The sequence below is a fragment of the Triticum dicoccoides genome, chromosome 1B (assembly GCF_002162155.2).
Source record: "Triticum dicoccoides isolate Atlit2015 ecotype Zavitan chromosome 1B, WEW_v2.0, whole genome shotgun sequence".
Taxonomy (NCBI): domain Eukaryota; kingdom Viridiplantae; phylum Streptophyta; class Magnoliopsida; order Poales; family Poaceae; genus Triticum; species Triticum dicoccoides.
The window spans coordinates 517669728-517683143 of NC_041381.1; the positions used below are offsets into that span (position 1 = coordinate 517669728).

The window sequence follows — 13416 nt, forward strand, 5'->3', positions numbered from 1 at the left end:
TTACATGTGCTTATGTAATTCACCTTTGTAATCAGGCAAATGTTGGGTTACAAAATTGAGAAATATATTCAGGTGGAAAGCTGATTTTACAACAACAACAAAAATAGACCGCATACTCTACTAGTATCTCCTTCTACTGCTCCGTGTGATACCATGGCTCAGGCAACAGCTTATAAGTCCGTGCAAATCGCACAAAACTCTCGATGTGGGACTAAAAATCAGCGTCAGTACAGTACAGGTGCTCTTACATCGCAGCAGCCGGGCGGCGTCTGCTCCCGCTCGGCTCCACCGCGAGTCCCGCGTCCTCCCTCCGTCTCCGCACCCGTCGCCGGCGTGGGGAGTGACAGAGACGAGCCGAGGCGCCGCCACCACGCTCCTCCTCCTCCCACGGTGGCCGCCGGTCGCCTCCCTCCTGTGCTCACTGACCTCGACCTAATCAGCGCGGGGGTGACGTGACGAGGCTGTGCTACACTGCGGTGGAGAAGGCCGCGTCGTCCTCGTGGAAGGAAGGGTTGCGGCGGCGGAGGCAGTTGCGCTACCGCCGGCGTGCCGTGGGGAGAATGGCGCAGATCGATACACTGTGGTGGGCTCATCATATACAGCGGCGTCTCGCAGGTGGGCTGAAAGATACCCGGCCCAGAAGGCCCACTCGAATTATCGGCCCAGCTTGTAGATAGCTCGGACCGGAAGCGGAAAGGAGTCCGTCTCCCCCCCTCTCTCTCTCTTCTCCAACGCAACGGTCGAAACACGGCGGCCGCCGAGATCCACGCCGCCTCCACCGGAGAGAGCCGGGGCCGCGCGCCTACCCTAGAGAGGGGTGGGTGTGTTGGGTCCGCAGGAGAGCGGAGTGCGCATCTGCTTGTACGACGACGCAGCCATCCCGCGCTCCTCTGCTCCCGCTTCGACGCCGACAAGGCCGCCCACCTCTTCCCGCAGGTTCGGTTCTGGAAAATTGCCCTCCTCTCGTCTCATCCCACGCCGTAGAAATTCGGAGTCAATCCTCCCTGCCTGTGAATTTGTTCCCATGATTTGTTCCGATGTAATATTGAGGGAAAAAATCATCTGTAGATTGCATCCCTTTTCTAATGAAAGATTATGAATGACTGGATCTTCTCAAAGAGATTGGTGGTACGCGTGTTTATCAAGATAGATTTCTAGAAAGCTTGAACAAGTTTGAGTCACCAAAAATATCTAGTATATAATCTTTCTAAGTGGCCTGTGGCATGTTAATTAACAGCCAATAAAGGAAGCGGATTGATCAAGTTGTCCACTGCCTGGAGGAGAAGCAGATTGATCAAGTTGTCCTCTACCTGGACTGCTGGAGGAGAGACTGAGAGATCTTGATGAAGAGAAGGAAGAACTAAGAAGTACCAGCAGCTGGGCAAACAGAGAAGATCACTTGAGTATACTATATTGGACCATGAACTAAATGATGCTAGGAATTAGCTTTGGTAAGACTCTGCCCTTTTTGTTACCTATGTTTACTTTGGGTATTATTGTGTTCTGTTAGGCAAGTTCTTATAGTCTGACTTATGAATGAATGCCTTGAGCTGAGTTTTCGTGAACAAAACATTTCCCAGCCAGATGACCCCGCAAGTATCTTTTTGATCATCTTCCACACTGATGGCAGAACCTTGTAGTGCTTGGTGCTCACTCATCAAGACAAAATGCTTGGTGTAGAAAACTAGAATTTTTTTCTGAAAGCTTAATGTCCTGTTCTGCAACTGTTTTTTATGCTATTAAGCATACTGCTTAGGGGGATTCAGTTGGTTAATTTATATTCAAGAATGGAATACTGCTTTCTCAGCTGGAGCCATTATCCATTAAACACTGCCTGGTATTGAAGAATGGAATCAGATTACTCTAACTGAGATTCTCCTGTGGTGTGTGATAGCAAAACATGGATTCTCAAGGATTCTGCAATGTTTGCTTCAAATTTGTCTTTGGAGATCGAGGGTAATAGCGATTCAGTTCATGTCAATAAATATCTATCATCCAAGCTGAAACTATTGTCAATGGAAGTTGTGGTACTATGCCAAACATCATCTTCTTGCGGCATTACATTGAAGAATATTCGGGATGCTTTGATAGAGACGATGAGAAATTCAGCTCTCCATCTGTCACGACCAGCACCAGTGGTGATGCCACTATTCTTTTGAAATGCACATTACCTCTTCTGCGGGACCAAAATAGTGGAGTGATACTTAGGCAGCAAGTTTTCATTGGATAGTGGCTCCAGCTGAGGAAGTGAAGAGAATCGTTGGCCGAATTTATTTACTCCACACTCATCCCCTGATGCATATGCGGTACTTTCTACATGCTTTTCCCTTGTTTCATATCCCATATTCCAACTAGGAAATTATGGTATCGTATTTTTAACTAATCCTTCTATTATCATGTAACCAAGTTATGTTAGGAATCAACTTATGAACATAAATATCATATCATAGTGGGTCTGAAGAACAATTTCCTAATGCTCATGTGCTACTGTAGACTGGTCAGCTGTCATGCTTTGTATTATGTTTCCGCGATTGCTTCAACTCCATAACACAATCACACACATTTTTGCACTCACAGCTTTGTGTTAGATGAAGCTAAAATGCCAAGCATTGGTTTTTGTTCTTTTATGTCTGGGAATCAAATATTAAGGTATTTCTTGCGGACATAAGAACCTAATATTGTTCCAACAGATGTGTATTTTTCTGATGTTAGCTCCTTATTGAGCTGTCCCTTTTTTGTTCTTGCAGATGCTTGCCACAATATACTAGTTTTTGCCGAGACTGCCCCATTAGTGTTTGCTCCATGTTATGAAGATTTCTTCATATGCGCTTCAGACGCGTATCAGACTAGGGCTTTGAATCTTGAAATACTCACCACCATTGATTGCCCCAGAGTCATCTATTCCAACCATTTTTGAAGAATTTCAGGTATTTTGCACCTGCAACGTATTCTATATAAGTTGAGCTATCAGGATGACTTGCGATGTTATATATTGGTTCTCGCGTAAAAGTCTTTGGTACAAATTCCCTTGAGGTAACAAAATCATCATGCATTCTAGCATTCTCTGGTTCATGCATTGTACATACACCTGTATAATTTTTCCTGGATGCTATAAGCAGTTTTTTTGTACCTAAGTGTTTTACTCGTGGAAATTATTGCAGAGACAGCTCTTATTTTTTTTCCGGGTAGCACAAATATCTCTTAGAATCAAATGGCAGCTGAAAAGTCAAGCTTAGCAGAGTGAAAAATTGATGTCCACTCTCTATGTGAACAAGGATTTCTAGTTAATAGTTTTCCTGGTAGTACTTTGTAATTGTTCCCAGCATTACATTAAAGATCTAAATAGAAGATTCATGGCAGATGTAGTTGCTGCAATTGTGTTGTGTGCCCTGAAGCTCCGTCCATCACCTCAACTTGCCTTTGAGGGGCTATTGGCATTTGTATTGTACAGTAATAATTGTTCTGTTTGCATATGTTTTGGTTGATCATCCTTGAATAATAATGTTTGATTTTCACCGTGTTACAGAATTATCTATCACTACCAGTTCACCTGAATGAAGAAGATGTTTTAGTTCAGGCCTTCCTGTCAATCAAAGCAATAGTGAAAACAGAAGTAGCATCTCATGGTTAACGTATATAAACTTTAATCCTGTAGCACCACAGATTCTCAGCTCATGAGCTTATCTTTACCTGCAGCATACCAACTCTTGTTCCTGTCCAAGAGATGCATATATAATCACTGGCTCCACAACAGACAGCTAAGATGCTTCTTCAGGTTCACTTTCGACACCATCGCTTGAGTTGAAGCTGTATGTCCTGCTTCTCTTTGCCTCATGTGTTTCAGTCACCTGCTTATTCAGCTAGCTTGATTTTCAGGTTGGGTCCTGCCAAGTACCTTTAATTTCTCAGCTGTTGATCGAACATGGTTATTGATGAGGAGAGCAACACTATCTACATGTCCACAGAGGCATGAGACGACTATTTTGATTTAGGAACTAGCAGTGATGGTCCTTAGGAAAAAATCTCTGGACAAAAGAACCTTGATCACAAATACAGGAGTTTTTTCTAACCGCTTTAGTGCTGGGGAGGCTGCAGCTATGTGGTTAATGCTAGCCGCATGCCATTACGCTAAAGATAGTCTGATAAGTGCCATGTTACTTTACGCTGAAGACAGTCTGATAAGCAATGTGGTTTCTGAGAAAGCTCTTGAAGCATTTGAGATCCCAGGGCTTGTTCGAAAGCCTGGCACTATTGCTTTGTCTAATACCTAGAACTCAGGCTAGAGGCTTTAGTAGTATGGTACAAATTTTCAGGAAGCAGAAACTTTGCTTTCTGGTGCATATATATATGGAGGCCTTTGCCCTCATCGAGCCTCACTTGTGTATCCTTCCTGTGTTGGAACTTGCAATTATGGTGGTTTGGGGACTGATAGATATGTTCCAATGATCACGAGGAGGGGATGGTGTGGTTGTTTGCAGGCTTTCTTAAGTAAGGTTCATTCATTCGAAACATTTTTAGGTCCAGAAAAACAAGAGAAGAAGACTTTACAGGTGTGTTGCTGGCCTGGGAGATTCTGGTTCCATACTGTACAGAACAGGGCCTAACATTGTTATCCGCAACAATTAACGAGTTTCTACCACATTAGAGATACGGGAGCTGCGGATCAATCTGCATTGAATAATAAGCCACGATCACTCTATACGGAAGCTGCTATGGAGGGAGGTAACATCTCTGAAATTGCTAGGGAGGTGAAAATCTTAATTTGTTTTCTTTCCATGAGCATCTATCTATACAGGACATTTATTGAACTCGATCTGGATATTGTCCCGGTAGGGCCCATGCATCTTAATCAAATGAGAACTGAAGCTATTAGCATTATTTCATTAGGCTAATATCCTTTTAGTGTTAGCTAAAAATTTGTGTGCTCTTTTCTAATACCAGTCAGATCCAATCATACTACCCTGCAATTTTTTCCTGCTATTTAGTTTTTCTTTTCTTTTCTTTGACAGTCTAAAAGTGTCCTCTTCAACTTCTGGCTATATGAAATGCATTTATGTGTGCTAAATCTTTCCAAGTTATCATCATCATAACTTATAGAGTTCAAGTCTGTACTGCGTCAAAATGATATGGTTGGTTCAAATACATTTGTGATGTCCTCGTCGGCTCTTTTTCCACTTTAAGGCTCAAGGAGCTCTTAGGTTGGTTAATTTAGGTACACATATATATCTACTAGTCAAACCAAGTGCCTTGAGCTCCTATACTGGCGTGCTGCACGCCAGTAAGCTTGTATGTGGGCATTCTAAACAGCAAGCAACCTTGTACCGCAAAGGCACGGTTTGTGGTCGCTAAACTGTGCTGTGCTTAACTTATTTTATAAGATGCCCTGGAAAAGTAGGTCTCTGTTTGGAAAACAAGGATATAATCTAGTGAACTCTCAGAACAGCAGACTAAAAATACTACAGTTACCACGTAGTCGGATATATCTATCCTATTTTCATGCTAGCCAGAACAAGATTTTTAAACTTTTTCTGCGGATTATACCAAAAGCATGCACTAGCAAAGCTTAAAATATGGAAAAGTAACAGGATTTTACCACAAGCAACCTGTGTGCCGAAAATTAGAGTGAAAGGCGACGTTCCTTCAACAGCTACAATTTGAATTATTTGCTACAAATTTCTTTTTTTTTTAATATCCGTCTGTCGTACCCCTGCTGTGAATCAAACTGCTAATCATGTCTGTTTATACTCCCTGAGCAGGTGCCGACGAGCTCCATGTGTGAGCTGCCTGCCTAGTGCAAAATAAGTTTATTTGCAAATATTGTATATTCAGATTGGAATAAGTGTCACGGTGGAGATTACTAGTTCCAAGCATTTTTCTTTTTGATGTTTTGCTAATGCAGATGAAACCTAGTACAGGGGAGTGAATATTTTGTCATGTTTTGACTGACGGCCATGGTGCCAAAAATCCCGCCACAAGCGTCAAATTGCGCTTTTTTGTATTGGTGTAAAGCTTATTTATGAATAAATATGGTTGGTACTCATCTGACGTACTTGCATATCTATATGCAGCGGATATTTCGTTTCGTCTGCTCAATACTGTCCCAACATGCCTACCAGCAGACTCCATCAGATCCTCTCCCTTTCCCTGCAGCAAATCTGACATGGGCGTATCAACTGCCAACTGCCAACTGTCTACTGTCTACTCCTTTCAGGCAGTTGCAGTAGTGAATCAAAAACCAAAACAGGCCCGGCCGGATGCCTCGACAGGAGAGGAATTAATGAGACACGAGCTGCTCACTTAAATGATGAGATCCAGACACCTCATAGCACAAAGAAAAACATAAATCAATGGACCCGTCACATACTGGCGTGCTGCTCGATCCATGCGCAGGCAGGCCCATGGAGACTCCTCTGCATCTAATACAAATCTGAGGCTTGTGTTTTCAGCGTGCACCTTGGTCAGGCAGGCCCATGGAGATCCGGACCAAGGACGACGCATGGCGCCTGCTGCTGGTGCTCTTCCTTGGCCAGCTCATGGCCTTCTCCATGGCGGCCTGCAGCTTCGCCTCCTCTTTCATCGCCAATCTCGGTACCATCCTTCTCAGCAATCTCCATATATCCAAATTATCATTTCATACAGCACTTGCTAATCTTCTTACTCAATCACCCATCTGCCGCATTGGCCTAATTCCTACGCAAGAAATCATCACTCGGTAAAGCATATAATTCCATGTATTTATGCAGGAGTTGACGCACCACTCGCGCAATCATTCTGCACACATCTCCTGTTGACCTTAGTTTATGTGCCGATCCTCTTGCGTCGACGACAGAAGCTGCGGGTGAGCATAGCTGTATGAAAATCAACCGTGGAGCTTACCTGATGTGGTTTCACGTCTCACTATTTTGGCCGCTCGTGTCTTGTAGATACCTTGGTATTGGTACTTAGTGCTGGCCTTCGTCGATGTCCAGGGGAACTATCTGGGTGAGTACAACAAGCAATATGGATTTCAGTTAGATACTAAATGCAATCCTTGCTCCTGGTGATGAACATATATAACCATCTTATAAACCTCAAACTTCCGTTGCAGTTACCGAGGCGTACCAGTACTCATCCATCACCAGCGTAACATTGTTGGATTGTTGGACTGTTGTATGGGCCATCATACTCACCTGGTACGCACTAGGCACGAGATATTCTTTCTGGCAATTTCTGGGGGCAGGGACCTGTGTGGCTGGGCTAGCTCTTGTGCTCCTTTCAGATGCAAAAACTCCAGATACACAGGGTAAGGGCAACTCTAATCCATCCCTAAAGCTTAGTGCCCAAAAATTACTGGGTATTGGACAGTGGATTCTAACCCATCCCCACAAGTTAGTTTTGAAATAATTGTTTGTGCGTTGAATAAAATCTCTACAACCTACATGAGCCATTAGATATTTGCTAACAGTTATAGCAAACATGATGGCAAACAACGTGTAATATAATAAAGCACCAAAGGCAATCGTCCTGTCCCTAGAATTCAGCTGCTCTTTCTGCATCCTTCCCATCATCCTCCTTTCTTGTTGCCTAAACTTTTTAGCCTCACAATCCTTGATTCTCTCTAGGTTGTTGTTCTTTATGGCAAGATCCTGGATGACATTTTTTGCCCTGCCTTCCCGTTCATTTTAACCCACTTCACATATGAGTAAACCCTCCAAAGGAGGGGTGCAAGAGGCAGCCCGCCAGAAACCCGTCCCTTCTTTCAAGCTTGTGAATCTTTCGCTAGGAGAGTTCGACACGTCTAGTTCATTTTATACTATTTTCTCATGTTTTGCGGGCCTAGCGGGGACCTCTCTTGCAACCCTATCCAAAGAGCAAGCTATCCTATGATTAAAAGGAATTCTATAGGTTTTTTGGAGAATTGAAATCCTTAGGAATTTTTTCTAGGTTGGTCCTTTGATTCATAGGATTCGATTCCATATGAATTTTAGCCTGGCTCAACTGGTTGGGGGAGTGGATGTACAAACCCAACACCTGGGTTCAAATCCTCACGGAGGCGAATTTAGGTTCCTATATATTCTTGAGGACCAGGCTTTCCTGGTACTCACGCATTTATTGAGGACCAGGCTCGGTGCGTAATCAAGATTAAAAATCCTAGTACTCATACTTAAAAGGCAGTATGCATCCCTAGTTGGTGCAGAGGCCGGGGAAGTGAAATTCTCCCCCAATTTAAGTTCCCGCACCCCCCGGGTCATCCCGCTCGGGTGACGGCAGGGGCGATCCAATATCGCCGCCGCAGGCAGTCCACCAGACTCCTTGTCTCGCCGGCGCCTGAGGCCTTGCTGGCAAAGCCTGCGCGGGTTCGAGGACGGCGGCGGCGGGGCGTTCTCTCTCTCCCGGCTTGGGTCCCGTCGGTGGCGGCTCACTGCAGGCCTCGGGCGGATCAGCGTGGGACTACAGCAGGGCTAAGGCGCCCTCCGGGGAGCGGCTGCTTGGTGTTGGCCATGCTATGAGGCCCGATGCATGATGTGGAGGTGCGTGCTCGAGGCGGGGTCGCTTCGTCCAGGTGTGGCTCCTTCCGGCGGCAAGGTCCCGATCTGATCCCTGCAAGGAGTAGCAGAGCGGCGGCCACCCTCTAGATCGGTTGGGGCTAGACCAGCGGGGTGAGTGGGCAAGACCGGGTGGTCGCGGGAGTCGCCGGGTTCAGGTCAGATCCCTCTGGATCCGGCGCTTGGACGCCGTCGGCTGGCGCGGGGTGGTGGTGTTCATCGCTGGCCATGTCTGATTGATGAATTCGACGCCTGGATGATCTACGACGACTGTTCTTTTTGATCCTCCTTCCTGGTGGGTTGAGCACCATGGCACTTTCATCTCTGCAGGTTTCGGTTCACGGCTCGCTGCCGGATCCGGAGCAAACGGTGGTTTGGTGGTATAGGATGGGGACCGGAGGAAACTTTGGTCGGCTGGTTTGGCCCATCATCGGCGACGTCCCTCGAAGCCGTTACCCTCCCTAGAGGCTAAGTCGAGGTCCCTCCTATCCACCTCCGAACCCCTCCCGGACGGAAGTCCAAAATTCCATCTGGATTGGGCGGCGGCAGCGTCTTGAGCGTCGTACCCTCCATGGAGGCGCTGTCTCGGGAGGCTCAGGTGTTCGGGGAAGAGTTGTTGTGGGTGGTGAGCTCCGCATAGCTCCAGCAGCGGTGACGGTGTGGAGGTTGGCAGGAGGAGTTGTCACGCCCAATATGCGACCCTATCCAAAAGGAACTCGAAGGTCCCACCAAGGATAGACCCGCATATTGAAACGCTTTTGCAAGGTGGATATCATTACATCAACATTACATAATAGATGGGGATACATACAAGAGGCATACAATGCCACACGAATACAACATCACAATACATAAGAGCATCATCCGTCTACGGATGAAACACAAACAGAAACTTAAACGACATCCACCCTGCTAGTCCAGGCTGCCGACCTGGAACCTATCCCCTGATCGAAGAAGCAGAAGAAGAACTCAACGCAAGCAAGCATCGCTCTCGTGTCATGATCATCGCATAACCTGTACCTGCAACTGTTGTTGTAGTAATCTGTGAGCCACGAGGACTCAGCAATCCCATTACCATGGGTATCAAGACTAGCAAAGCTTAATAGGAAAGGAAGGGGTAAAGTGGTGAGGTTGCAGCAGCAACTAAGCATATATGGTGGCTAACATACGCAAATAAGAGCGAGAAGAGAGCAAGCAGAACGGTCGTGAAGCTAGCAATGATCAAGAAGTGATCCTGAACTCCTACTTACGTCAAACATAACCCAAAACCGTGTTCGCTTCCCGGACTCCGCCGAGAAGAGACCATCACGGCTACACACGCGGTTGATGCGTTTTAATTCGAATCAGGTGTCAAGTTATCTACAACCGGACATTAACAAATTCCCATTTGCCAATAACCGCATGCATGGCTTTCGAAAGATTATACCCTGCAGGGGTGTCCCAACTTAGCCCATGATAAGCTCTCGCGATCAACGAAGGATATACCTTCTCCCAGGAAGACCCGATCAGACTCGGAATCCCGGTTTACAAGACATTTCGACAATGGTAAAACAAGACCAGCAAGACCGCCCGCTGTGCCGACAAATCCCGATAGGAGCTGCACATATCTCGTTCTTAGGGCACACCGGATGAGCGAAGCGTACAGGAACCGACGTAACCCAAGTTGCCAAGGGATGGCCCCGCATGGTGCTCTAGTTTGGACCAACACTTAGACAAGCATTGGCCCGGGGGGGCTTAAATAAAGATGACCCTTGGGTTAATTACTCCCAAGGGAAATATATGTGGTGGTGAGGCAAATGGTAAAACCAAGGTTGGGCCTTGCTGGAGGAGTTTTATTCAAAGCGAACTGTCAAGGGGGTCCAATAAATCACCCGACCGCGTAAGGAATGCAAAATCCGGGAACATAACACCGGTATGACGGAAACTAGGGCGGCAAGAGTGGAACAAAACACCAGGCATAAGGCCGAGCCTTCCACCCTTTACCAAGTATATATATGCATTAATAATATAAGAGATATTGTGATATCCCAACCAAAATCCTGTCCACCATGAAGAAATCTTCAACTTCACCTGCAACTAACAACGCTATAAGAGGGGCTGAGCAAAGCGGTAACATAGCCAAGCAATGGTTTGCTAGGAATAGTGTCAAAGGTTAAAGGTTCATGGCAATTTGGGAGGCTTGATGAGCAAAAGATAGGTAGCGCAGCAAAGCGATAGAACGAAGCAACTAGCATAGCAATGATAGTAGTGAGATCCAGGGTAGCGGTCATCTTGCCTGAAATCCCGCAAGGAAGAAGAACGAGTCCATGAAGAAGACGAACGGATGAAGCCAGGAAGACGAACTAAGCGTAGACGAACGAATCCTCACGATCGCAACGAAACGGGAACTATCGAGAAGAAGCACACAACATAGTAAACACACCACACATAGACAAGACATGATGCACAACAAGCATGATGCATGACAAAGCTACATGAAGCTACTCATGGCAAGAGATGATGCAAACAAGAGCAACACATCAAGGCAAGTTTAAATGAGGCCGGGAACAACATATAACAATTCCGGTAAGTCCTCATATGCATATTTTGAAATTGGTCCAGATCTGAATAAACCTTATGTTCAAGTTGTTAAACAGCAAGTTAAGATGCACAAAGATGATCTACATGAGATTCTAGTCAAGTTACATATAAAATTCATTTAGATTTGGAGCTACGGCCTAGAAGATATGAGCAAAACAAGTTAAACATGGCATTGATGCAAAATGCATACAAACATCAAGCAAACACCTCAAAACAAGGATGCAAAATGATAATATGAAACTACATGCAAAACTAAGCAAGTTTCATATAGAGCATACTCAAAACGGAGCAACGGTTCAACCCATACACACTATACAAGTTATAGCAACAATCTGTCCAAAACAGCAATTAGGCATATTGCAAGCATCAAAACAACATGCTACAGGACCTCAACAAGAAAATAAAAGACATGGGCATGATGTACAGGTAAATCATAACAAAACATGAACACTGAGCTATCTCCAAAAATCACTAGAACATGCTCAAACACACATGGCAAGATCGCAAATAATATCAGTTCAGACTTTGCAGAAAATAACATCAGGTTGCAATGTTTAGAGCTATCAAGCAACATGTTACAGAAACTTATCATGACAAAAAAAGGTATGGCATGATACTACTAAATGCATAGAACAAAAGTCCTTTACTGACCAAGAGCCAAAAAGGATCAGAAGATATGATGGCACCCATGTAAACATAGCAAGTTATATTACAGATTCAAACATGGCAGGAACAACGATAAGTAGGCATGTAGATGAGCTTGTACCACTCACCACAGAGCAATACATGGCATGACAAGACAACCAACAGTAAGAAGACATGATTATGAAGCTAAGCATGGCAATAGCAAGTTCATAGGGCGCATGTATCACTAACAACAAGCATGGCAACTGAACTTAATGTTAACAGGCTGACAGCAACATTATTTAGCAATTTTGGAGCAAGATTACAACAAGCTACAGCAGGCTATAAATGCAACAAGGAGCATGAATGGATAGAGCATGACATGTAGAACAAAACACCCTTAGTGAACATCTCCAGATTATGCATAGAATGACTAGTAGGATCAGGTTTACATAGCATAACGAAATAACAGATTCAGCCTAGCAAAACAGTAACAGCAAGTACACTACTTAACAAGCTCGATTCATTCACCACAAGTCATTGCATGACAAGATAAGCATAGCATCATCAAGAAGACTTGTTTATGAAACAAACCAAGGCAAGAACAAGTTCATGGCATGTAAGGATCAACTACAACAACCTTGGCAAAATTGAATAACATGTAAACAATCTGCCAGGAAATATTTTGAAACAAAAGTAGAGCACGAAAATGACATGCTACACTACATAATTGCAACCAAGGGCATGAATGGATAGATAATAACCATATGTTCAAAACATCCTTACTGAAGTATCTCAAAATATGCATGGATCTCTCTGTAGCATCATGTTTACATAGCATCAAATAACAGCAGAACACGGACTAAAATCAGCAACAACACGAAGCCTAGTTGCATGCTTGTGCTAGTCACCATATTGATCACAAAAATACATGGTAAGCATCTCTGTAAAGAAGACATGTCATAGATCAAAACACATGTAGACATCAACCTCATAGGATGCACACATCAATCATGGCAAAAATGACAAATGAGCATGTTCTGTTACCAGACAGCAGACAACATTATGAAGCACTCTTGCAACGATGATTCAGGCATCAAGATGAGCTCAAATGAACATGATGCAATGGAATGAAATGAAGTACTCGTTGAGACGAACAATTTGACATATTGCACGCACGAAACGGAGCTAGGGATGCAGAGATATGATGCGATGAACATGGCATGATTATGCAAAATATTTCGGGACTTAGTGAAAAACTACCAGCGCGGGATCCAGATCGGGGAAACTCCATTCCTCGAACAGAGCAGCCATGGCGGAAGTCAACGCCGGCGTGGAGGGTGCGTGGGACTCCGGCGGGGCTCGGGATGGCCGGGAATGGGTAGATCAAGTCGAGGGCGGCCGGATCCGGGCAAGGGCGGCGGTGGACGGAGCTCGGGGCGACGCTTGGCCGGACTTGAAGCTTGGGGCGCCATCCATGGCGGCCTCCTTCTGCATCACGGGAGAGAGAGGGAGATGAGCGCGGGGGAGAGGAAGGACAGGGAGAAGGAGAAGGAGACAGGGCCGGCCTGGACCGGTGGCGCTCCGGTCGCCGGAGTTGGACGGCGGCGAGGCGGCGGGGCGGAGTGCAGGCGGCGGAGCCGGCGGGCGACGGGAGGCTCGGGCGGAGCAGCGGCTGCGGGCGCCT

At 45.5% G+C, this 13416-nt stretch overlaps 1 protein-coding gene across 1 annotated transcript in view; it reads left to right on the forward strand.

Moving 5' to 3' along the window:
• Positions 1-303: 303 nt before the first annotated feature.
• Positions 304-13416, forward strand: part of LOC119345900 (solute carrier family 35 member F2-like) — a 20322-nt gene continuing 7209 nt past the window's right edge. The window contains exons 1-10 of the mRNA XM_037615735.1: positions 304-936; positions 1238-1451; positions 1581-2306; positions 2578-2649; positions 2748-3775; positions 3877-4722; positions 6069-6588; positions 6744-6838; positions 6924-6981; positions 7088-7282. Of these exons, the coding sequence (XP_037471632.1) occupies positions 6471-6588; positions 6744-6838; positions 6924-6981; positions 7088-7282 (466 nt within the window). The 5' untranslated portion in view covers positions 304-936; positions 1238-1451; positions 1581-2306; ... (2 more) ...; positions 3877-4722; positions 6069-6470. The remainder of the gene's footprint in view (positions 937-1237; positions 1452-1580; positions 2307-2577; positions 2650-2747; positions 3776-3876; positions 4723-6068; positions 6589-6743; positions 6839-6923; positions 6982-7087; positions 7283-13416) is intronic.